The sequence below is a fragment of the Ornithodoros turicata genome, chromosome 1 (genome assembly GCF_037126465.1).
Source record: "Ornithodoros turicata isolate Travis chromosome 1, ASM3712646v1, whole genome shotgun sequence".
NCBI lineage: Eukaryota > Metazoa > Arthropoda > Arachnida > Ixodida > Argasidae > Ornithodoros > Ornithodoros turicata.
The window spans coordinates 110,126,503-110,152,001 of record NC_088201.1 but is presented as its reverse complement, the minus strand read 5'-3'; the positions used below and the strand labels follow the sequence as shown (position 1 = coordinate 110,152,001).

Genomic DNA, 25,499 nt, shown 5'->3' with positions numbered 1-25,499 from the left:
TTATATGCATGTCTATTACATGCCGCACCACGCCGTGATAAGAGAAGACCGAATGACGACCAAGACAAGAATAGTGTTTGACGCTTCTTCTCATGAAGATCATACGCATTCGCTGAATGAGAACTTGCACCCTGGCCCAGATTTAAACCCGTCCATCGTGACTGTTCTTCTTAATTTCCGGCTACATCCTGTGGCTCTCATAGCCGATGTTCAGAAGGCGTTTCTACAGATAGTCGTACGGGAAGAGGATAGAGACGCACTGAGATATTTATGGTAGGAAACAACCCCACAGCAAGGGCAACCGCTACCGAAACTTGAGACGTGGAGAATGTCTAGGGTAACATATGGGACCACGCCTACTTTGGGGCCACGCCACCTTTCTTCTGGTAGCGACGTTACGCCATCATCTGCGATCGAACGCTAACCCATATCCGGAGACTGTGGGCCTCCTAGAGAACTCTATTTACGTGGATGATGTGGTATTGGGGGCCAGGAATGATGAAGAGGCAGCGCAGAGATACGCTGAAACACAAGACATTTTTCGTACCGCCTCCATGAAACTACAGAAATGGGGTTCAAACAGCAAGGCAATGCGCGACAGATTTCGAAAGGAAAAGGACGCAATCTTGCTGCCCACAACTACGGAAGTTCTTCGAGTGCCATGGGACCAGGCCAACGATACCCTATCGTTACCCATACATGGCACAGGAGAAGGTGACATGCAAACTCCGAATGTTACAAAGCGACAGGCCTTGCGTAAATTTGCGCAGATATACGATCCACTGGGGTTCATTCTACCGTGTACTGTCACCGGAAAACTGATACTGCAATCCATCTGGAAAAGAGAGCTGGGTTGGGCCACGCCACTACCAAGTGACCTCAATGAAAGGTGGCGCGACTGGTACAGCCAACTCACCCTCCTCACAGATGTACAAATTCCACGGTATTATGGCATGACAGACTCGGAGCAGGCCGTGGCAGAGTTGCATTTCTTCTCGGATGCAAGTCCTGCTGCCTACGGGACCGTGGTCTATTTACGCCTCAAGGATGACTCGACAGGATACCGTACAGAGCTGCTAATGGCAAGATCTAGGATTGCTCCCATCAAAGAGATGACGCTCGCTCGACTAGAGCTCCTAGGAGCACTGATGGCGTCACGCCTTTCAACGTACTTGAGGGACAACTTGAAACTGAAGAATCTGAATTACTTCTGGACTGATTCGATGATCACGCTACATTGGATAAAGGGCGACCCAGTACGTTGGACGAAATTTGTCTGCAATAGGGTAATTGAAATTCAGCAAAGCGTTGGGAAGGAACATTGGCAATATGTGGCGAGCAATACGAACCCAGCCGACCTCTTAACCAGAGGCATAGCGCCGAGACAATTGAACTCTGACCTGTGGTGGAAAGGACCGTCATGGTTACAAGTTTCACGTCATACGTGGCCCTCACCGGACAGTTCATCTATAGCCGAGAGCTTAGAAGTGCACCATGTAGTGTTGCAATCGAATCAAGCGACAGCAAATCCCATAGTGGATGTGGTCTTGTGATGTCCTGTGTGGATGTGGACCTCATGAGGTCGGAAGCCCGGCGCACATCATGTCATGCGGCACGGTGCAAGGTTACTTACTTAAGCCAGGTGCGATTTTAGTATTTGGACGGGCAATCCATCCACTACGATTTGTGATGATAAAAAGAATTGTTGATCATCGAGAAGTTACTTAGTTTGAGTGTACACCAATGAACGTCATTCGCTACGAGAAAGCTCTGAACAGCTTCGTTGTAAAAGATAGCGTGAACACGGTTGTACTTGTAGAGGGCGATGTCTTGTTACCGTGGCCCGTGTTTTCATATGAATTTCCAGACGGCCTCATGTGTGTACCAAAATGCATTCATGTTATTGCCGATTGACGAAATCTCACCTCAGCACTTGATGTCGTCCGCGCAGCGTTGTGTTTAATTATTATTCATGTATGATCAGAAACTGAACAGTATTTGTTCTCGTATTTCAACTGGCAGGATCCCTGTATTTATGTATACAGGGTGTTCCATTTAAGATTGACCCCACCTTTAAAAATAATGAATCATCGCAGAAAAATGAAACCAAGTGCATAGTGTTACCAGTGACCTGGAACATTTAATAGTATTATTTGTCGCGCAATTAACTGATTAATTAATTAATTTAATTTTTAAACTTTTTAATTAGGAGGATCACACCGGAGATGTCAACTGTGAAGTTGTGGGCGTTGACATGAGAAAGCGAATGCAGTGTGTTGCAACTCTCTAGCTCATACGAGTCTTTTTTTCCCGGGCCAGCAGAAAGGGCCCGGAGTTCCGAAACAACGACGGAATCAGTTTCCGTCGCGCGAAAAAAGCGCTTGATTGCAGCGCTTTCTCACGGCCGCTTGACGAACAAGCATTGATGCCGTCCGTTCCGCCTATGCTGTTACCTGTCACAGGTGCGGGGACATCAGCGAGGTCACTGCGGCGCTTTATCTCTTGATTCTTTGTTTTTTAGGCGTGAAACGACACAATACACGGGAAGCGGAAGATAACTGCTCACGGAATACCTTGAACCACGAGCGCGAGATTATTAAATAAATGAGAAAGAAAGAAAAGCTGTGGGCTATGAAATTTATGAAGCAGCTCTTTTACACCTTCTCATTTGCACCCACTCTCTGCGTTGTACCACAAGTTATGTCTTTTCCAACGAAGAGACAGTAGGTACGATGCTTGTCCTAGATGCTGCACAGGGCAAGCACGAAAGGAAGGGAGCAAGCGAGCATGTAAATAATAACAGTAATAATTGGGGGTTTATGACTATAGGGGAGACAACGGTGATCATGACCGACGCCACGGTAGTCGGCCTGTGAATTAATTTTGCCACTTGTTCTCTAACGTGGGTGGAATCTTACACACGGAAGATCCTATGTAAGTCACACCAGGAGACGGCATAGCTAAGCAATCCGTACCTTCAAACAAATAGACGACTTCAGAAAATCCCAGAGAGCTGAGCGCCGCTTTGAACTATGGGAACTTGGTTATCAGAAAGGAGGAGAAGGTCTCCAAACTGTTTCGATTTCTCCTCTCTCTATCGGCCCGTTGTCCACGATGTGTCAAGGTCAGCGAAAATGAAAGTGAAGGATTGTTCTCCCTTCCGCGTGACAATAATCTCCCAGGATGCAACGCGTGCGCATGGAGCACTGGGATTACCCGAAATCGTCTATTGCTTGCGTCTCCGCCCGCGTTCAGAGCACGCGGCCTTGGGAATGGAAGCAGGAAACGCTATTAACCAAGCCATCGTCTTTTTTTTTTTCAAACTGGCAACCGAAGTTTGTTCAAGCAAACAAAGAATTAAACGAGTAGATAAAAATAGTATGCCTTCTTTTTCATTCAACTTATTTTACAGAACATTGCACAGGTATTTTAACATGACCGAAACAATACTATGTACATTCAGAGCAGGTGTTCGAAAAGATCGCCTTCCTCAGTCACACAAAACATGCATCTCTTAATTGTGTCCTCCGTTGCCCTCCGCAACGTGGGCGCGGGGATTCCACGGCACACTTCCGTGATCCTCGCCTTAAGGGCGTCAGGCGTTGTTGTCTCCTGGTCGTACACGCGATCCTTCAGATATCCCCACACAAAGAAATCTAACGGCGTCAGGTCTGGCCACGACACAGGTCCGTACCTTCCTATTCATCGGCTAGGAAATGCCCTGTCGAGATAGGCACGAGCTTGGCTAGAGCTGTGGGCGGGTGCGCCATCGTGCTGAAACCACAGCTTGCCAAGCCGTGCCAGTGGAACGTTGGCGCAGAACTCTTCCACGGGGCCCAATAGAATCTCATTGAGGTACCTCATCGCGGCCAGTGTCCCATCAAGGAAGACGGGGCCAATGAGAGCTCCGTCGCAGATACCGCACCACACGTTGAGCAACCACTTATACTGGTGGCGCGTCCTTCCAAGCCAATGCGGATTAGTAGCGCTCCAGTAATGAGCGTTATGCAAGTTCACCTGTGCGTCACGAGAGAAATTTGCCTCGTCAGTCCATATGGAATTTCTTAGAAATTGGGGGTTCTCATCGACGATCTGCAAAAGCCGGTTGGCGTAGTTCAAACGGCTTTCAAAGTCCTTTTGTTCCAACCTTTGGTGAAGTTGTATGTCGTATGGATGGAGGCCTGCTTCTTTTACCGCTCTAAACACCGTGGACAACGGGACGTCTGTCTGCCTGCTCGCCTCGCGGAGGCTAGCTACAGGGTAGGCCTCAAGAAATGCCAAGATGTTGATGCGAACATCGTCTGACAGCTCCGCTGGCCTACAACGCTCCTTGATTAACCTGCCCTATTGCTTCAGCGCCTCTTATTGACGGACAATAGTTGATGGGTGTGGTCTTGTGCCAGGGTGCCACATCTGAAATATCTTGACTGCCTTTTTCTTTTTGCCCCCTGCAGCGCCTAGGGCAAGGACCATGTTCGCTTTCTGTTCGTTGGAGTAGGGCATTGTTTGTCCCTCAGAGCGTTCAACAAAGAATGTCGGCACAGTGATAGCCCACAGCTTTTCTTTCTTTCTTATTGATTTAATAATCTCGGGCTCGTAGTTCAAGGTAAGCCGTGAGCAGATATCTTCCGCTTCCCGTGTTTTGTATCGCTTCACGCCTAAACAACAAAGAATCAAGAGATAAAGCGCCGCAGTGACCTCGCTGGTGTCCCCGCACCCGTGACAGATAACAGCACAGGCGGAAAGGACGGCATCAATGCTTGTTCGTCAAGCGGCCGTGAGAAAGCGCTGCAATCAAGCGCTCTTTTCGCGCGACGGAAACTGATTCCGTCGTTGTTTTGGAACTCCGGGCCTTTTCTGCTGGCCCGGGAAAAAAGACTCTTATGAGCCAGAGAGTTGCAACACACTGCATTCGCTTTCTCATGTCAACGCCCACAACTTCACAGTTGACATCTCCGGTGTGATCCTCCTAATTAAAAAGTTAGAAAATTAAATTAATTAATTAATCAGTTAATTGCGCGACAAAAAGACTATTAAACGCACCAGGTCACTAGTAACACTATGCACTTGGTTTCATTCTTCTGCGATGATTCATTATTTTTTAAAGGTGGGGTCAATCTTAAATGGAACACCCTGTATATATGTATGATAGTACATTGTCAATAAATGTGCGGGTGCGACAGTAGCTCGGTTTCATATGTTTCTCGGACATTTGTCACTCACTGCATAACGGCATTACTTCTGGTAGAGAATATATGGCTGATGCCATTACGATTGCAAGGAGTGTTTCGGCCTCACATCGCCTAGACATGCAAGCATGTAAGGCATAGCCGCTAGGGGCGCAGCGAAGGGGGGGGGGGGGCTTTGGGGCCTCAAGCCCCCTTCTCCGAAACCGTACCTCCGAAACCAATCCTTAACGTTAATAAACGTTAATAACTAAAAAAAATATCGTTAACGTTAAATACGAAATAAATAACGTTAATACCTAAAATAAATAACTTGAATTTAAAGGAACCCATTGGGTTAGATAACGTATCGCACCGACTTGGATGGTGCTGACTGCTAGGAAGTCAGGAACAGACCACGTGTGACTATTAATTTAGGCAGACGCCATGCCACCTGCGGGCACAACGTGACAGTTGTGATTGGAGCAGCTTATACATGGCTATTATGCCTGTCATGCATGTAGTGTCGCCGACAGTCTATCGATTTATCTGAAGTTATTTTTAACAGTGTACACTGCTGCAGTGTCACAGCTCCTGCGGAATAAAAGTACACGTTTTTTTTTCCTACAGGTGTCAAAACGCAAATGCGTATGGACGTGGGGACTCCCTGAGTTCGCTACTTCCTTTCGCCCCCAACTCGACGGGCTCCCCACGGAGCCAAATGAGGAGTTGAAGCTCAGGCGGTTGCTGCAAGACGACATTATTAGATACCTCAAGTACCTTCGCCAAGAATAAGCGTAAAAGCAGTGACGTCACGAGCCCGAGGTTGGTTTAAGGGACCTTGACCGAGGTTGGTCAAGGGGAAATTCTATGCGTCCATTTCTAAGGGTGAAAACAAGTGTCTTAATGGACACAGTGCGAGGTTTAACGGATATTACAAGTAAAATACATGATAACGGATAGGGCAGTTGGCGTCATCGTCGCATATGGCGGTTACTAAGAGTAAAACACGGAGTAAGAGTTATTTTAAGAGTTGCTTTTCCGAGAGTGCAGCGACGTCACAACAGGGGCGGATTGCCAAAATCGCTCTATCATTGGGATGAATACCGGTGGCCGCCGTCTTTAATGGGTATTACTGACGATAACGTAATATTACGTATAACCACAAACATCTGACTAGCGCATCGACATTCGAAAGATAAAGGAAAAAAGAAGATTGTTTGCTTCCCCATGCGATGTGCACACTTGTGAGGACTGCTGACCGATGCGATACCTTTTTTACACCGGTTCCCGAGCGGGAGAAAATGAACGGGCACGAAATGAACACGAAAGGACACGAAAATGAACGAAAATACACACGGCAAAATGAAGGAACTCGGCAAACCGCAGTCCACACGTGCACAGTTGCTGTGACCACCACGGGGTGGGTGCACAAATGGCGCCGCCCATTCATTGAATCGCGTTTTTGTGTATAGCTAGAAGTCCTTGGAGATGGCGCCAGTTCCAAATTTCACGGTCTCCTTAATGATGGAAGTTCTTCCCAACCGGTCAGTCGAACAACCTCTCAGCGCACGCAACCGCGATATGAGATGACATCTGTTCAAACTTCAGTCTGCGAACACAACTTCACCGCATACCACGCTCCTAGCCAACAATCTTCCCTGGTGGCATCGTTCTCTAAGTGACCTGTTGAAAACAGGGATACAGCCTCACGCGATAGTCATACAGTTATGTTAATTGTTGCACAAAGGCGTGCAGCTCGTGCTTTCCGAAATTCAGAAGAGAAAGTGATGTCATACCGAAAAATAAAAAATAAAACAACTTGAAAAATAAAGCTAATTTCTCGTCTGTTAGTTCATTTTACTTTTGCCAAAAATGAAATGTCCCGGTTTGACTTGAACGCCCCTCGTACATAGCATGCAGCAAAAGGACAGGGACACACATAGAGGAAGACACAACACGATGACTACAAACTCACAACTGAAGATTTATTCACAGAGGAGAACATAAACCTACTCTCCTCCCCCTCCTCTAACCTTTCACTTTGTTCTCCTCCGTGGATAAATCGTCAGTTGTGAGTTTGCAGTCATCGTGTTGTGTCTTCCTCTATGTGTGTCCCTGTCCTTTCGCTGCATACTATCTACAATGTCACTGTACCAACTACCCCAACTATCAATAGTGCCACAAGACATAACCTATGAGAACAATTGACAGAAAAGAGGCTAGACAGATCTCTCTGCCTGGATGTCAGGTTTACAAAAGGAATAATAAGAAGAGAAAATCTGATTCGCCGATGTCTCACTTTTTTGTGCGGTCTCCTACGTCGTCCATCTCAGTAAAAGTTGCGGAAGAGGCAGTGGAAACAAAGACCACCGCTACCGAAATTTGTAGAGGAAATACTCTTTAAGATACCAATTTAAAATTTAGCGAGGCAGCTACTTCGCAACTGAAAAAATAGCAATATCGGTTGCGCCGCTACGTGTAACCCTGACTGCCTCTGACAGTTGTCTCGCGACGTAAAGGAACGACTGCCCCTAGCTGCCAGTGATATCCTGCTCATCGTCTCAAAAATGCCGTACACATACATGCCAAAAGAAAAGGCAAACGAAAACAAGTTAAGAAAAGCAGCTGAAGATCAAGGATGGAACAAAAACTACGGTGAAAGGATGCTTCCCCGAAAACACACACAGACACACAAGAAAAAAAAAAAAAGAAAGGTGGAAAAGATACAAACTCCACCATCTCTCAAAATGAGTTGCTGAAATTTTTGTGTATTATCGCGGTTCGGCTCACCACGCGTGCAAGAGAATATGTAAAATACAAGAAAACGTTATGCAGATAGGTTGTTTTTGTTTCAAAAAAACTTCGGAACCGCTACCGTGCATAAACTCGCGTGCCTGGAGGCCTGTACTATATTACCCTTTTTCTTTTTCGGCTCGCTAAACCTTATCTTCAGTCACTGTGGAACATTATGGAACCACCGTACATTATGGGGCCTCTAGAAGCTCTTGCATCATGCTGGGTCACATGCTGCGCAAAAAACAAAAGAGGAACTAGTCTCCAGGTCTTTTCTAAATGGTAACGGTCGACACTGATGCAGATGAGGGAATAATAGCAATATCTCTCATCCACTTTGTGAAATTTTTGTTATCTGAAAAAGTGAAGTTTTTCCGCGAAAGCTTATTTTCAAATAAATGCAGATGTTTCTTACTCTTTATTGTATTTTTCGTAAATGACTTCTCAAATTGACCAGCATTTTCGTCACCATTGACTTCATTTCTTACTTTGTGCATCTGTGTGACCACATCTACACGCTACAATGCCGTCAACTTCGTCCTGTGCACTCCCTTGCTCACTCACGCTCCTAAACAAAACGAACGTGCTTCCTGACATTTAAATACTGTAACCGTACAACCACAACAACTTGATCGCTTTTTCGCGAATCGTCGAAGTAGGCGTTTCTAAAGATATTGACGAGGACTTCTTTTCCACGATTCGAAAGTAGTTTCCGTTTGCTAAATGAACGCAAAGACGTGTGAGGGCTTAGTCGGCAGCCGCCTCCAACCATTAGGAGCGTCAAAATGGAAAAAGCTGTGTGTGTGTGAGAGAGATGGTAACACCGAGCCAGAGGTATAAGTGGAAATGTAAAGGGGAGATAAGATGGTAAAAATGAAGGTAGACAATATGAAATTGAGTAGTTGAAGGTAGTTAAAAGTAATAGCCGAGAGTAATTAAAAGCTAGAGGTAATTAAAGCAAGTAAATCGAATCAAAGGGAATTAAATGAAATTCAAGACTACCTCAGGTAGCCTGCGGTTGCTTTCGATAGTTAAAGGGTAACTGAAGTTAATTAAAGGTTAATTAAATGAATTGACTTATGGTAATTGAAAGTATTGAAACGGAAGTCAAGTATAGACCGGAGGTGCACAATCGTAACTCGGGTTAGGCCGGAAGTTGACAACCTCAAGTCTAGTTGGACCAGAAATGGATACCGCAAGTCATGTATAGACTGAAAGTGAGAAACCGGAAGTCGAGTTTAGACCAGAAAAAGCGGTTAATGCTAACACATTTCTCTCGCATCTTTTAAGAGAACCTACTTGATGAATGTGTGTATCCGTTACAAACTGAAGATCTGGTACGATGTAGTTTTGAGCGCGGTGTAGGTTTGAGTTATGAGCGCTATGCTTGACAATATGGTTCTCCTGCCGAAATTATAAGGAAAACTATCACCTTATTACGCTACCACGTTTTTTTGCAGATTTTTCGCCGTCTCCAATTTCACAAGAAGTAATGCATGGCGACATTAATACCTTTAGAGCAATCGAGGCAACGATTGAAATAAGGCACTTGTTAAAGGGGCAATAAACAGGTATACGAGGCGCATTTTTTTTTAATACATTGTGATACGTTGCCGACGGTGAACGTTTTCAAAAAAATGTTGTCGCGAAAAAGTAAATAATGGCTCCAAACCGACTGAATATTCACTGCACTCTTTCGCCCTCATGCCCCGCCCTGCGATGTCCTGGCGGCAATAGCGACACATCATTTTGACGTCGCTCATCATCAGCCATTTAGAATGCGGGACGCTCATACATTAATTTTGTTGTCATATCGAGAAGTGAGGTCAACTCTAAGCATATTCCCACCTGTCCAATCCAAGGTAGCCAGTTCAAACTGTACCAAAAACCCTGAATATTCTATTTCACATGCGCACTATGTTTTCTGTGATGTATTGCTCCGTGAGGTCACCGCGATGCATGGAGGAAGGAAAATAAGGAGGGAGTGTGACGTCATTTTGCGCGATTCCGGAAGTTTGGGTGAGGAGAAGCAACTGGGACAAACAATCCTCCTCTCCCAGCTCTCCGCAGCTGTCAGAGGAGCTGTGAGTGCGAGTTTTGGTTTGCGATCGTGCGTTTCAAGGATCTTGAATTGCGTGTGTTTGCTGCAGTTGCACTTGAAACTTCGTTTACATTCTTCAGCGTGTAGGAGATGCCGACCTGCTGCGTGCAACGCTGCAGATCGCGCTCTCTTCGCAAAGAGCATGGAGTTTCATTCCATTCGTGAGTATATGATCAATTCATATGCAAGGAAACTGAAAGTTGTTAGTCAGAAATGCTGGACTTTAAGTTACGGCTGATTATTGCTTTCGTCACTGTGTAGGTTTCTAAAAAACCGACAGCTAAGAGCAAAATGGATCGAGGCCTTGGGGAAAGACGTGAACTGGGTGCCGCCAGAGTGGAGCCGAGTTTGCTCGAAGCACTTTCACCCAGACGACTTCGTCCAAACGCAGTCTCTCGTCCGACTTCGTCCATGTGCAGTTCCCAAATTTTTCCAACAACATGGGGTAGGACGACATAAACGACGCAGAGCGCGCACGTGATACTTTTAATGCTTTCATCGTCAAATGGGTAGTTTAGCTTGACTGCTTGTTAGTTATCACGCTGGTTGCATGTCGCGCGTGATATAAATATATCGTACTTTACCCTCAGTGGTACAGGAAGAAAAAAAAGAAAATCATTGTTCTCTATTTTCGCAAGGTACAGCGCTCTGGATACTTCAGAAAATATTTCAAACTAACAGATGTCCTCTATTTTCTTTAGCATGCTGGAACCACAAGTGGGGCTGAAGCTACAGTGGAAGGCACAATGGTGAGATAGTTATGCTTATCTTGTATTGTAGTGTACAGCAGCAAGAAGATACAGGGTGTCCCAGAAAACGTGTCATTGAATTTTAATTTAAAAAAAAAACTACGCCACCTGCAATCATGCGGCCAGCAGCATTTGTTCTTACTGGGTTCTTGCCACCTCCTGCTGTGCATATCATGTGTCCTAAGCTTAATTATGAAAAGTTTTGGGATCTGATCTCTGAAATTTGCCAAGTAAAGATCACGTTTTTGCCCCACCAATGTGAAGAGAGTGCTGAATTTACTCATATTGATGAAAATTGACAGGAATATTAAGGAGCTATCGCATTGGAAGAAATAGTCAAAAATCATGCTCTACGGAGCTCGCACAGGATAGCGTGCGACGAAATTTTCAGCAAAATCCTTGTCATTCCGACAAAAGGAGGTTGGAAACCCAGCCCACATCGGCATGGCAGAGAGAGATAACACAGATATCGCTTATCGTGTCCGGCTTCGGCTGGGGACCATGCATGCCTTCCCTCTTCCAAATTCAGGAGCTGTCACTTTTTCTACGATCACTCTGTGGGCTGGGTTTCCAACCTCCTTTCGTCGAACAGCGACTGCGCTGAAAAAGTCCTCGTGCGTTATGCCCAAGCACCCCGAGAAGAGTGATGTTCGGCTATTTTTTCCGATAGGATAGATCTTGAATATCACTGTCAATTATCATGAATTAGAGTAAATTCAGCACGCACTTCGGGGTAAAAAAGTGTCCTTTACTTGGCAAATTTCAGAGTTAACCTTCACAAAAATTTACATAATAAAACTTATAGGATACATGACATGCACGTAAGGAGGTGACAAAAACCTAGTAAGAACGAATGCCGTTGGCCTCATGATTCTAGGTGGCGTAGTTTTTTAATTAGAATACAATGACATAGTTCTGGGACACCTTGTATGCTTGTTTTTCACATAACAGCTTATAGCTAGAAACCGAGTGAGAAAGACCCATGTTTATCATATGATAACTGTTGGAATAACTGGTTCCATATGCTCCACAGGACATCCCTACTGAAGACAGCACCCTGTCACAGATTTCACAAGAGCCCCCTGTAGGAGAGGTATGAGGATCTGTGACGTGCAACTGTGCCACCGTGGACTTATGCACATTGAAGCTGTAGGACGTGTAAGGCCTCATTCATGTGGGCTTTAATTTTTCAGGTTGCTTCTACGTCATTCGCAACACCACTGCAAACACAGGGGCGAGCCATAGAGGTACAATAGCAGCAGCGGCATCACTATAGGCTGCATGTCACCCCCTCTCCCATAATGAATCTTTTTCCATGTGTGATACACTGTACACAGTAGCATGGTCTGCAATACATAAAAATATATGTTACTGTACAGAAAGTGTAATACTGCTCCAGCACATCACCCCCTTCCGTCACATCACCCAGTGTGTACGGCAGGCCCCTAGTGATGCAATTGCATAGTAATCTGAATAGTGCATCTTGTGGGCTCATAGGTGTTTTCAAATTCCAGACTAGCTTTGAGCTGCTGTGGGACCCTCTCACCACTATGGAAATGGAAGTGGTAATGCATCACTTTTTATAGTTTCTCCTAGACTTGTTTTGTAGTTCAAGTCATGCGTATTCATTAGCTGGCTAACTCGCTATCCCCAAAATTAATACAGCGATGACAGTTGGGCACATGGCAAGGAACGCATAGAGCACTGAGTCAAGCGCTTACTTTTTTATGCAAGCTAACATAGTGCTTTTCGCAGGATAGTTGCAGTCCTTCCACGGGACACCTCCCTGTTGAGCTGGTGTCCCAAATGAGCCAGGTAACACAATTGTAAATTAATATACCACATGTGGGGGTATATGAGTGTAGATACTAGGTACATAGGTATACACTTGGTTAAAGTGACAATCCAGTAACAAAAAAAAGTTGTGTTCCTGATCTTCTGCCACAAGAATGTATATTTCGTCTTCCTAACAGACTATGCTTCATATTATACATTAAGGTGCAAGCTCAGTGCACAAACACGTCCTGAAAATTTTTTAATGTATTGAGTTACATGCTCTAAAGAAATTTTAGCTGCTATGCTGAATTAATTTTGCAGGTAGTGGCTCCACCATCACTGATGAACCTCGTGACACAAAAGGTGAAATGAATACATACAGCAGCTTTTGGAGAGGAGTGAACTTATGTGCCTTATGTATCTGCATTCCTCACATTCTAGGGCACGTCACCAATTCCCTGTGACTCTCTGGGTGACATGCAGGCGGTAATATATTATCCAGCTTATGTGCTACTCAATAGGCTGTCAATTTAATTTTGTGTTCAGTTTACCAAGGTATTCTATTGCACTTGCTCAGCAGAAATGAAATATGTAAACCTTCATTTACATCCATTAGGCAATATGCAGGCTGACTTTCTTCTCCACACTTTACAGGAGAGTTCTAGTTCTGTGATGGGAGGTGCACCCTCTGTGGAGCAAGTTCAACAGGTAAAAGAAATTTGCCTTAAGTAATTGTTTCCACAGCGTGTTAAATATTTCCACAACTGCTAATGAGACCTGTTGCAGACCAGATGCAGTAACTTAAGCTAAGTCAGTGTAGAGACGCATTGCAGCTATTTATATGCACTGCGCACCCCACCAAGCAGGCCATAAAGCGCAGAATAAAATATTAGTGCCAAGGTTTTTGTGCTTATCTGGGTTCTCCTTTGTTCACTGCCTCTGACATACAAGTTAACAGTTGTAGAGCTTGATGTTTTGCCTATATACTCAAAATAAATGAAGTAAATTCTACATCATGTCATGCTCCTGTTGCAGGAATCCCCCGTGCTATCACAAGAATACATGGAGGAAAAGGAACAGGTATAATGCCAGACAACATTTAGCTTGGATTGGTGAAATTTTACGTAAATGTTCTTATGAAAATGTAGCATGTTTCTGAACTCCTGTGGGACCGTCTTGTCAGCGTGGACACTGAGGAAGCTGAAGGACCACGAGAGGTACATACTACTTCTGCTCTGACAAAGGAAAACAGTGTAGAGCTCCCCTTAACTTCACTTGGGGTGTCATCATCTCCCTATGCCATGATGACCTAGTTGTGCATATACGCTTTTTCCTGTAATGTGACGTGGGTGCCCTTGGAAACCACAGAATATAGTAGCCCTTACGCTCCCACATTTGAAGTTTACTGTTGAGTGCTGTCGTAATGGGGTCCCAAGTAGAGTTCTCAGAGTACGTGTGGCTTTCTGAAAGGGCACCACATGCAAATTTCATGCAAATTTTACACATTACAATTTATTTGAGCAAATGGTCACTCTAGGGCACAAGTGGATCTGCACTCGAGGAAGACTCATCCCCTGGTTCTGGAAACCATGTAAGTCAGGTATGAATGGTGAATTCTATGTTCACAGCCCCTAGCTGTCAGTTTTTTGCAAGCATGTTGGCATAACAGGGCTCCAAAAGGAAACAGCATTCCAATGCAAACACTTGTGACACAAAGAATGATATTCTGAATGTTTTTACCTATTTAGGTTGAAGAGGAAAGATTTACTTCCCTCCCTGGCCCTTCTACAAGTGCGCAAAAGTTATGGGTAAGCTCAGTCCCGTGTGTAGGTGCTGCAGACACACAGCTGCTAGCATTACGCAGTCATTCATCGTTCGGCAAAAGCCCCGGATTCTTCTGTCTTGCATGGTGTGTAATTTTAGGTTACAGAGCAGGTGCATATAGCCGCATCTGCATATAAATCTATCCATACTGATTCTCTTCTCACATGGCAGAATGTGCATGCATTTTAACCTCATTCCTCGAAATAAAATGTATACTAAACACTTATGACTGATGATTCAATGATGATTTTGCTAACATCTACTGACTCTGTTCTGCGCAATGTACTCCTCTATGTGAATCAATAAACAAATGAATTTTTCTGAAATCAAGCATGTGTGACTATTTACCCTGAGATTATGCACCTTACAGAAGATGAACATGTTTTTTAGCAAAATAGTTATATTTACATGTCCCTTCTGTTCATATGCAAATTAGCTATTGTTCTAAATAGGAATCATGACAGCAAATTACAACAGGGGGTAAGTTTGCAGTAGAATGGAAAGTTTTCTAGTATAATTGTTGTCTAAAATATTATAGACGGCGTACTGCAGGCTAAATGTGAACCCCATTTTCTTTATATAACTATACGCCTGTAACAGTAGTCTGAAGGCACATATCAGCTATACTATACCAGGATGACCAACCTCCTGAGCCTGGAATTGTTGGGGAGAATGGTAGTAATATGTGCAGTAATTTTATCTGTGAAGTGTTTCTAATTATTGGGAAAAAATATTACTCTGAAACGGTCAGGACTGCAACAACAGTCTCCCTTCATCAATATTTGTCATGACGTGCAAGAGGTCTGAACACTGAAAAGAAACGAAGTGCAAGGGTGCAGGGGAGCTGGCACAATGTAAAACGACGATAAAACCTGAGACACTGAACAGAAAAAAGACGACACGACACGTTCTCAACGAATAAATGATAGGAAACGTCCCATTTATTCCTGTGACGACATCAGGTACAACAATGTGGTTTGCGCAAGCCCTGTAAACGGATTTGTGATTCATGTATCTGTAGTACGTAGACTGGAGTACTGTGGGGACTAGAAAGCATTGTGAGTATGTGATCTGGCTGAATTAAATTAAGACCAAAAAGCAGTACTAGAAGCAGGCATTTACAGACCACACACTGGTGTGTATACATATTCATGAGGCATGGCCCAACATCATTTCGAAGGCAAGGATATAACATTTACGAGAAACTAAATTTCCTTCCCACTCGTGGTCGTTTCAAGTAGACCTGACAGTTCTATTAAAAGGATAGAAAACAGTAAGGAGGGGTTTAGTAGACACCATGTATACACGCACCACATATATGCCGGTTTGAGTCAGTTTACGGGTCCTGTGCACAGATGGCAAAGTGTGCTGTAGGATAAAACCTTCCCATCCTCACAAGATTCTAACAAGGACATACCAAGTCAGAAAATGGAAAAATGTACATCACAAAAATTTATGTTGTATATGGATCTGTTTTAGGCAAAATCCACAGCTGATACTCCAGAGAAAGCCTTCTTAAGAGAACGGGTCAAGTGGTATACGTCCCTACATACCAAAAGCAGCAAACAGATAAAGAGACTTCAACAGGCAAATCGACGTTTAAAGAAAAGAAATGCGGGGCTGAAAGGTGTGATTAAGGATTTAACAAGACAGAAGATCCTGCTTGAGGAGAATGTTGCAGTTTTGGAGAGCCTTGGTACTACAAATCAAGAATTATTGAAAAGACAGGTTGCAAAACGCACAGGAAATCCCCTCCCCACACAGTACTCACCTCAGCTGCGAGCGTTTGCATTGACTTTACATTTTTATTCACCTCGGGCCTATAACTATGTACGGAGTGTATACGACACCTGCCTGCCTCATCCAAAAACACTGAGCAAATGGTACCAATCAGTTGATGGCAGGCCAGGGTTCTGAAAAGAAGCTCTGAATGCATTGAAAATGAAAGCAACAGAGAATAGCAAGTCAGGCTTTCCAACATTATGCAGTCTTATGGTGGATGAAATTTCAATCAGACAGCAGCTCCAATGGGACGGCAAACAATTCCAAGGCTATGTTGACATGGGCACTGGAACAGATGACGATTGCTTGCCAATGGCTAAGGCAGCATTCGTGATAATGGCAGTGACTATTAATGGAAGGTGGAAGGTCCCGTTGGGCTATTTTCTTGTTGATGGACTTGGCGGTGAACAAAGGGCTGACCTAGTACAACGCAGTCTTGTCCTTGCCCATGAAGTGGGAGCGACTGTTGTCTCCCTAACTTGTGATGGGGCACCGTGAAACTTCGCAATGTTTAGACAGCTTGGGTGCAACTTCAGTGACCCCAAAAATTTGAAGACAAGTTTCCAGCACCCTGAAACAGGTGAAGTTGTTGTCGCTTTCATGGATCCTTGTCATATGCTGAAGCTCGTGAGAAATGCGCTGTGTGACAAGAAGATCATAATGAGTCCAGACGGGAATGCTATAAAGTGGAATTTCATCGAAAAACTGCACAGTCTGCAACAGAAAGAGGGACTGCACCTTGCTAACCGTCTCCGCAGCTCACATATCGATTGCCGAAGACAACCAATGAAAGTCAGTTTGGCAGCTCAAGTTCTAAGTATGTCTGTTGCGGATGCCATTGCAGAATGTCGCACACAAGGGATGTATGGATTTGAAGAAAGTCAAGACACAGAACAGTTTCTCCGAATCATTAATAATATTTTTGACGTCCTAAACTCAAGAAGTATGTATCAGAAGCACTGGAAAAAGCCACTGTGTTCAGCTAACATCTCTTCCGTTCAGTCCCTGTTCAACATTGCAGACACTTGCCTGTCCAGCCTGAGAGAACATCCAAATGGCATCCCACTACTGAAGACCAATCGGAAGACTGGATTCTTGGGCTTCAAAATTGCAATGAAAAGCCTACTTATTCTCTATGATGAACTGGTTGTGAAGAAAAAGGTCCTGATGTACATACCATCTCATAAGGTGAGCCAAGATCATCTCGAACTTTTCTTTGGTGCTATCAGATCCCATGGACGGTGCAACGACAATCCTAGTGCCCAACAGTTCGCCGCAGCATTCAAGCGACTGATTGTGCAAAACGAAGTCAGAGACATCACCACTGGCAACTGCTTGCCACAGGAGCACATTGCGATACTCCATGTGAGCAGTGCAAGAGCCGCACATTCTGAAGAGGTCTTAAACGGGACAAGCGATCGAAGGCAACTGCTGCCAAGCTGTGAGGAAAACTTGGGTTTTGATGACGACCACGATTACTGTCCTGATCCTGGGCACATTTCAGAATGCGGGGGAATGATAGTTACATACATAGCAGGATTTGTTGTGCGCAAACTTCAGAAGTCCCTGCTGTGTGAAACGTGCATAAATGCACTAACTGCATCACCTTCTGAAGAGCCAACATATGCTCTTATATATCGAAAGAGCAGAGGAATGCTGCTCTATCCATCTGAAAGTGTAATCAAAATTGCACAGAAATCAGAACAAGTTGTCCGGATTGCCAGTGCAGAAAATAGACTCACGGCCAAGAACATCCTTGCAACAATGACTTCCGAAGTGCTCCACAAATTCCTCGACTGGAGCCTTTTTCCCTTGCTCCGTGATCACATGTTCGATCAAAGTCCTTTAGACAATCATTATGTCCATCTCGTAAAATGCGTAGCAGAGAACTACATTGACATAAGGCTGCATCACATTAGCAAGGATACAACACAAAATAAGGTTAAAATTTGGGCGGGTTGGTATGACATCTTTTAAAATGGATAAAATACCCCAGTGCGAAGGTAAAACAATGGGACAAACACAGACAAAGGGACGACGCACAGCACTGACTGCAACCAAAAGAATTTATTTCCGTCACCATCTCCTTTTTTGGTTGTTTGTTGTATCCCATTGTTTTACCTTCGCACTGGGGTATTTTATCCATTTTAAAAGACAACACAAAAACTTCACGTAAAAAGAGTGAGGCATATGTTTACAAAGCTGACTCAGTTTAAAGGTGAGTAAATTAGGACTTTGCAGCTATTTCGAATAACTGAACATGTTGCCACGTTGCATAGTTGTTGAGATTGTGGAGACAGCTGCCTTGTAACAGTGATCTTGCATGGCTTCCGCCCCAACCCCTTTTGTTTGTTTGTTTTTTGTTTTATCTGTGCTCTGAGACAAATGTATAGTGATTATGTATATAACTTATGTCATGCATCTGCACAAGCCATAAACATGTGATGAGGGAAACATCTCCTTGAGATTTAGAAATAAGCACAGGGACATGGGTTATGGGGAACACGGAAAAATACAAAGAAGCAGCCGAGGCAGACTACTTGCTGGTTTTGAGTCTGTCTCATCTGCTTCTTGGTATTTTTCCATGTTCCCCTTCATCCGTGTCCCTGTGCTTGCTTCTCAAACTCAAGATGTTTCCCTCATCGCATTCGCACTAGCTAACTTGCCTCCTATTTCTGTGCCTCATGAAACAAGAAAACATTAAGTGTCCGATGTATGTACATGCGTATACTATTGTATTGCACCCACATGTGCAATGCCTAGAAAACACTTGCAAAAGGAGCTGTCCTCCCCAGTAAATCGTCCGGAGATGGGACACGACACATTGCATTTGAAAACTCATATGGATGGGGTGAGTATGTGGTACAGTGCATACAGGTGGTCAGTGGTGCTACCTTTTTTTCCATTCCGTATATATATATATATATATATATATTAATCACAGGAGACAAAGAAATGGTATCAAGATAAGGAAGGTTATATTCATTGATAACACAAGTAGAAAAACTGATTTTTCTCAGCTACTTGCGTACAGCGACGACATGCAGCATAACCACCCGCGCGTTCTGTACTTTCCCGGTTGCATCCAGCAGGTTACTCTCAGTACCGTGGTACAGACAATGAAACCATACTACGTTATGGAGCCAAATTAAACGGCACTGAATAGGTAACGCTAACAAGAACATCGTCGGATTTCATATGCGTTCCGCGCAGCTCGTGATTGCTTTCTCCAGTCAAATTTTCAGCACAATTGTTTCCCTGAAAGTTTGCAACGTGCGGCGACAATGCTACGAACTTTACCATATCACTTGTGCGTCGGTTTAGTAATCTTAACTGCTAGTATCTCGTATTTATCTCTTATTGCTAACATCTCGCCGGGCGCCAGAAACCACCATCCACGCCGGCAGCTGCCCCAGTTTGTTTGTCCCAGTTGTGGCGAAGGCTCACCGCAGATTGGCTGCCTCCAGTCACCTGATCGATATGACGTCCTCATGACGCGTACTATATGACAATGAAAAAATGGCTAGGAAGCAAGCGAGCTGGTGAAGATGATGCATAATGTAAAAAAACCCGAGACTAGGGAACACGAAGGGACAGACACAAACACGAAGTCTCAAGAGAGAGAGACTTCGTGTTTGTGTCTGTCCCTTCGTGTTCTCTAGTCTCGGGGTTTTTTACATTATGCGTACTATATGTCGTCACTTCCACTACACTTTTGTGATTCGGAAAGAAACGGTCGTGCTCCCTCCTTAGTTTTCTTTCCTCCAAGCCGCGATGTTCCCGCAACCGGTGCCCTCGCGAACTGCAGCTTGTCTCAGTGGGGTCCGTCACTGGCTAGGAGAGCGAAATCTCCCCCACCTCCAGCGCCTAGAATTCGGTGGTGCTATACGCTGGAATATAGTGACGTCACCCGGTTCCAAGGATAAGGAAAGGCTCGCGCGGATTACTGTAGAAGTGGTTTTTTTCGCGCGGAATTATTTTTCACGTTTTTCGCGCACACGTCCAAAATCGCGAATTTAAGTTCCCGCGAATAACTCTGGCCATATGGGGGCGAAAATCGTTCGGCGTTCGACGCTATACAGCGACTACCTGACCCTTTCTATTCCATGTAGCGTAGGCAGTTTAAGCAAGCGCAGAAGATTGTTTTATCCCATCAGGCAAGATGAAAAGAAATGAAAATTAATCATGCTTTTGTTACTCCTATAAACGCTTTGCACTATACATGCAATATACCACTATACCACGAAGCCAGAACATGCCTTTCCCCGCATTCTCAAAACCAGATTAAATGATAGTACCACATCTCAACCGAACTGGTCAGTGCCCCGAGTGATAATTAATAAGAACTGCTAAAATAAACTGGCTACCTTGCACACGGCCAGTACTATGGCCTCCTACAGGGTCCCTAAAGCCCATTTGACAGGGCCTTTCGTCCCATCTCTGTGAGGAGAAGAAAGGAATAGACCTAGAATGCCTCAATCCACGTGAACAACGGATGTCTTAGTACGTGCCGAAATATGCCCGAGTATTGACGGCGGCACGATATGCAAGAGCAAAGCACTCCCGGAAACCTGTGTCGCGAATTTAAGTTCTCGCGAAGCAATCCACAAAGCAGCTCTGCTCGAAAACGCGAAAATATTTTCCACGCGGAAAAAACCACTTCTACTATGCTCTTTGAATGGCATTGTTTCGTGTTAAAAGCGCTCGCTAGAAGCAAAAGAATTTCATATTTGGATATAGTCAGCTACGTTCTTTCATTGGGCGTAATAATTGGAAAATGTTCGTCGACCTGCTTTGTGCCTCTTTAAGTGCGACAGAGGCGGCAACTTCTGTCATTTAAACAGGTCCTCGTCGGACGTTTTGTTATGTTTAGGGTTCCGAGGTTCCGAGTCCACCCGCCTCACATCTTTCTAGAAATATCGGCATGTCCCGAAAACTTCTGAATTACGTACAGTCTTGCATATGGTGCTACATGTCGAAAATGCCGGTACCCAATTGCATTTCTTCGCGCCGGGAATTCGCATTATCGTTTTTTTCCTTCACCTCGTTTCCAGGCAGAATGCAGGGAATGCCGCCCTGTGGAGCCTGCTAGCCTCTAGTTCAGGGAAAAGCCTTCCCGTTTAACACTTTGATCAGTGGATCAAGGGAGGTCAAGTGAAGGCTACGGTCCCACCATTTCCCCTCCCCATCTCGTCGAATCCTTATCTTGTCGGTTAGTGGAGGAGGAGGAGGAGGAGTGTCGTTGGGAGGAACCCGAGAGGTCTGCCTGCCTGATTAGGCGGCATGTTTCTCGGGAAGGGAAAGGTGGTGGAGAGGAGGAGAGGAAAGGGTGAAGTGGAAGACCGAGCGGAATCCGCTCGGGGGAGGATAGCTGCGTCCATGGGCGGACTTCAGGGGAACTGTGCCGGCATACGCCTATTACACATCTGAGGGAAACCCAGGAAAAACCCCAGACGGCACAGCCGGCCCGCGGATTCGAACCGCGGACCTCCCAGTCTCCAAGCGCACGCGTTACCGCTGCGCCACCGGAGCTGGTTTGTCGGTTAGTGGCCAGCAGCAACTCTGCTTTCTCTAAACAGGTTCCCTAGAAAATCCGTACTCCCAAAATAGCCCTTCGGACTTGGGCTACCCCACGAGCCTATTATCCCTTCACAAAGGCAAGAGTCAAGGGCGTTGGTAGACGGAAGGAGCGTTTTACGGAAGGTTTTCGAGATCCTTCAGAGAATACTTCCCCCTGAGGAAGTATAACAGCATATGCCTCATGTAATTTTATCAGTTAAAAAAAAAGTAAATTTCATCACGATTTGCTATCGCTTGTTTTCTCTCTCTTTCCTTTGTTTTTCTTCTTGCTATAAAAAATAATTTGTCCGACATACTCCTTTCAATATCAGACAGCGCGACGGTAACTTTTGAAAAAAAAAAAAAAGGAAAATAAAGAAGAGAGAGGGACAAATGCGTAATACAGCGAAGCTAGAAAACAACTGACCTGTCCTCTTCATATTTTTTCGATTTTTTTTATTACGTGTTAGCGCCCCGAAGCAACTGGGGCTATGAGCGGCGTTTCTTTTCTCACTGTTGTTTCAGATACTTGTTGTTTTGCTTACTACCTTGCTTGCTTCAGCATCGAGATAATAGTGATAATTTCCTCGTGTGGCTGCTTGATATAATTTGAAGGTGAACGACAGTTCTTACACGCGCTTTCTATTTGTGACAAAAAGAAGAGAAGATATTGATTCGGTAAGTTTAGAAGTTTAGATATTGAAACCAAATTTCCTTGTTATATTCCCAACAGACGAATGTCGTTGTCCATATATTTTCCGTGACGCGCTTTTCTATTTCTTTTATCGGTTTGACATTGTTAGCGAAGCACTCTGTGTGGGTGGTGCACAACGCGTAAAACAGCGGACTGCATATTTATGCCCTGGCTCTTTCGCGGACTTTATGGCTGTACATAATTGTCGACATTGATTTGGCTGTCCCAACACATTTTTGTCATTTCTTACGTTGAGGCGCAATAAGCCAGGACACTGTGTAAGCGTCCCTGTCGCACATTTTACCCTCGGTTTCTGTCTTTCTCTTTCATTTTCTCAAACATTACAACGGTTTGGAAAGCGTTTGAACTCAGCTGGACAATGTGCACGGAACTACCTTCCGGAGAGCTCTATCTGCATCAAGGTTACCAAGATTTGGTCCAACAAGATGAACAGTTTCATGGGAAAGTCCGAAAGCTACGAGAAACCATACCGTGTGGCTGAAAATTTATAAGACATATTCACGTCAAAACCTGATGTGGCTACTGGAACACTCTGTTTGTGTGTTGCACTCGTTTCATAAAAAAGAACGGGCAAAACGATTGCCCGGTCACAGGCGCGTATGCTCACTCACACATACACACATCTTTCTGTCACTGGTGGAAAGGGCATGAGCTACCCTGCTTATGCGTTACGTTACTGCAATAACCTCTTTTATTGCAATAAAATGTACGGAAGGTACAACAGCGTGCGTATATGTGTTTAGACAAGACTGTGTGTTGCTATATGAGTATGAATTGATATACCTGTCCCTGCAACAATACGGGTAGTGTAATATATAATGATATACGATATGAAATACAATCCATTCTCAGTCAGGCGTTTGCTGTCGAGGTCCAACCAAGCATGGAATTTGCAATCCCTGAATGAATACAGTATAGAACTGTGTCGTATGGATCACTAACGTAGCCAGGAAAAAGAAGAAAAAAAGAAATTGGGAGGGGTTCGATGGGAACTTGACACGGGGTAGATGGAAGGAACGTTTTAAGGAAGGTTTTCGAGAACGTGCAACGCGAAAGACCAGAATACTTCACACTGAGGCAGTCTCACAGCATGTGCCTCATCTAATTTTATCAATTCCCCCTCCCCCTAAAAAAAAGGTTATTTTTTTATCACGATTTGCTATCTCTTGTTCTCTCTCTTTCCTTTGTTTTTCTTCTTGCCATAAAAAAGGATTTGTCTGACAAACTCCCCTTGTCTACATAACGAATGTTTATCATGGTGCAGATGGTACCTGAATTCAGTCATACGCGATACATGACGGCACACACGTGCGTAATTCGGGGACGGGATTTTCTTTCGTGTGTTTGTGTGGGTGGCTGGACTCGTTTCCCTGTCGACAAACACACAGCACAATAAGTGTGAAATTATACAGAAACACACTGCTTTATCACTCACAAAAATGTGTAGCACGTCGTAGCTCGAATACGATTACCCGTCCTTTTGGTGTTTTTTCTCACTGTTGTTTCGGGTACCTGTTGTATGTGTCGCAGTCTATTTCATCAACCCCATAGCATCTCGAGGTTGATCCCGAACTCCATACCTTACGAACTAAAATTGCCACCCCCTCCAATTGTTTTGATGGGAAAGTTATGCATCAACTTGTACAGCTTCAGGAAGCTGAATTGCATTGTTGCATTTTTGGTGATAAGATATGCCGCTAGATAGCCGCTGTGCCGCTAAGGTGTGTGTTGGGAGCGCGCAATCGGATTTTTGCAAGATTCACCTCGGTGGTGGCAATCGCTCCACGCTTTTTTGCTTTTTTCATTTCTTTTTACAAATTATCAGAACTCTCTATCGGGTTTCGGCTTTTTTTAGTTTACGATAATCCTTTTCTGTGGCCTTGTGATAGTTCGGCTTGATGATATTTCGGCAGGCGTAACAACCGTAATTTTAAAAACAGCCACCCGGCCCCTTCCTAATTCCGATATGTCGAACGATATGATATGTATAACCTTGCTGCGTTATCACCAGAAGCATCTCGAATCCCGGGTTCTCGTTTCCCTTCTTGTTCTTTATTGTTATTCTTAGCTTTTGGTCTAATACCGTTTAGCGAGGAATGAATGGATTTTCTAATAGATCGGAAATGCAATATGGCAGGAAATGTAATGCGGACTTTGATAATTTTGGAGTGCCATTCAAGAAATCAAGGAACGAAAATTCGTTCCAACCTCTCCTATATGGATAAATGACGTTAGTCATGCAGGTTCCGTAGCACGGTTTTCCTAAAACAGTTCACATGGTTCCAGAAATACCAAGTTTCTATTTTTATTTTACTAAGTTACTAACTAACTACCATGTTTTTGTGGCTTCATAAGAACTATTAGCTGGGAAGCCACATATGTAAGGACGCGTACATGTTCACTTGCAAGAGTCAAGGACTTCGGCAGATGGAAGGAACGTTTTACGGAAGGCTTCGAGAGCTTGCAATGCTAAAAACCAGAATACTTCACACTGAGTCCCACAGCATATGCCTCATCTAATTTTATGAATGCCCCCCCCCCTAAAAAAAGGGTAAACTTTATCACGATTTGCTGTCTCTTGTTCTCTCTCTTTCTTTTGTTTTTCTTCTTTCCAAAAAAAAAGCATTTGTCCGACAAAATCCCCTTGCCTACATAATGAATGTTTATCATGGTGATCACCTGAATTCAGTCATACGCGTTACATTACGGCACACACGTGCATAATTCGGGGACGGGTTTTTCTTTTGTGTGTTTGCGTGTGTGGCTGGACACGTTTCCATGTCGACAGACAGTGCTGTGCGTAGCGACGCTACTAGCAGAGCTGCTGTTTTCGCTACTTTTTCAGTAGCGGAGGAGCGGTCGCGCTAAATTTCTGACCAATAGCGGAAAAGTAATTCCCGCTACAAATTTTGGTAACGTGTCTGATGCTGCTACCGCTACTTTCCCGCTACTTTAGTGGGCAAGACAATATAAGTAACTCGTATTCCACATCATTTCACTTCGACAAGGCAGTATCCGTGTCTGAAGTCTCA

General features: G+C 44.4%; 2 protein-coding genes across 2 annotated transcripts; both read left to right on the top strand.

Moving 5' to 3' along the window:
• Positions 1–344: 344 nt before the first annotated feature.
• Positions 345–1,553, top strand: LOC135382961 (uncharacterized). The gene has a single exon (XM_064612631.1). It carries the CDS (start codon positions 345–347, stop codon positions 1,551–1,553), a length of 1,209 nt encoding a protein of 402 aa, XP_064468701.1.
• A 9,048-nt stretch (positions 1,554–10,601) lies between these two features.
• Positions 10,602–14,553, top strand: LOC135382954 (uncharacterized). The gene is made up of 12 exons (XM_064612625.1): positions 10,602–10,811; positions 11,845–11,904; positions 12,005–12,058; positions 12,326–12,376; positions 12,567–12,626; positions 12,909–12,950; positions 13,029–13,073; positions 13,134–13,295; positions 13,623–13,667; positions 13,736–13,804; positions 14,125–14,187; positions 14,336–14,553. Exons 1-12 carry the CDS (start codon positions 10,809–10,811, stop codon positions 14,546–14,548), a joined length of 867 nt encoding a protein of 288 aa, XP_064468695.1. The 5' UTR covers positions 10,602–10,808; the 3' UTR covers positions 14,549–14,553.
• The last annotated feature ends 10,946 nt before the right edge of the window (positions 14,554–25,499 follow it).

Bases quoted from the DNA above. Each gene is read 5' to 3' on its own strand.
- LOC135382961 (XM_064612631.1), top strand. From the start codon at position 345: ATGGGACCACGCCTACTTTGGGGCCACGCCACCTTTCTTCTGGTAGCG.
- LOC135382954 (XM_064612625.1), top strand. The intron at 11,905-12,004 runs GTATGAGGATCT...TTAATTTTTCAG, and splicing joins AAGAGCCCCCTGTAGGAGAG to GTTGCTTCTACGTCATTCGC. The intron at 12,059-12,325 runs GTACAATAGCAG...TTCAAATTCCAG, and splicing joins CACAGGGGCGAGCCATAGAG to ACTAGCTTTGAGCTGCTGTG.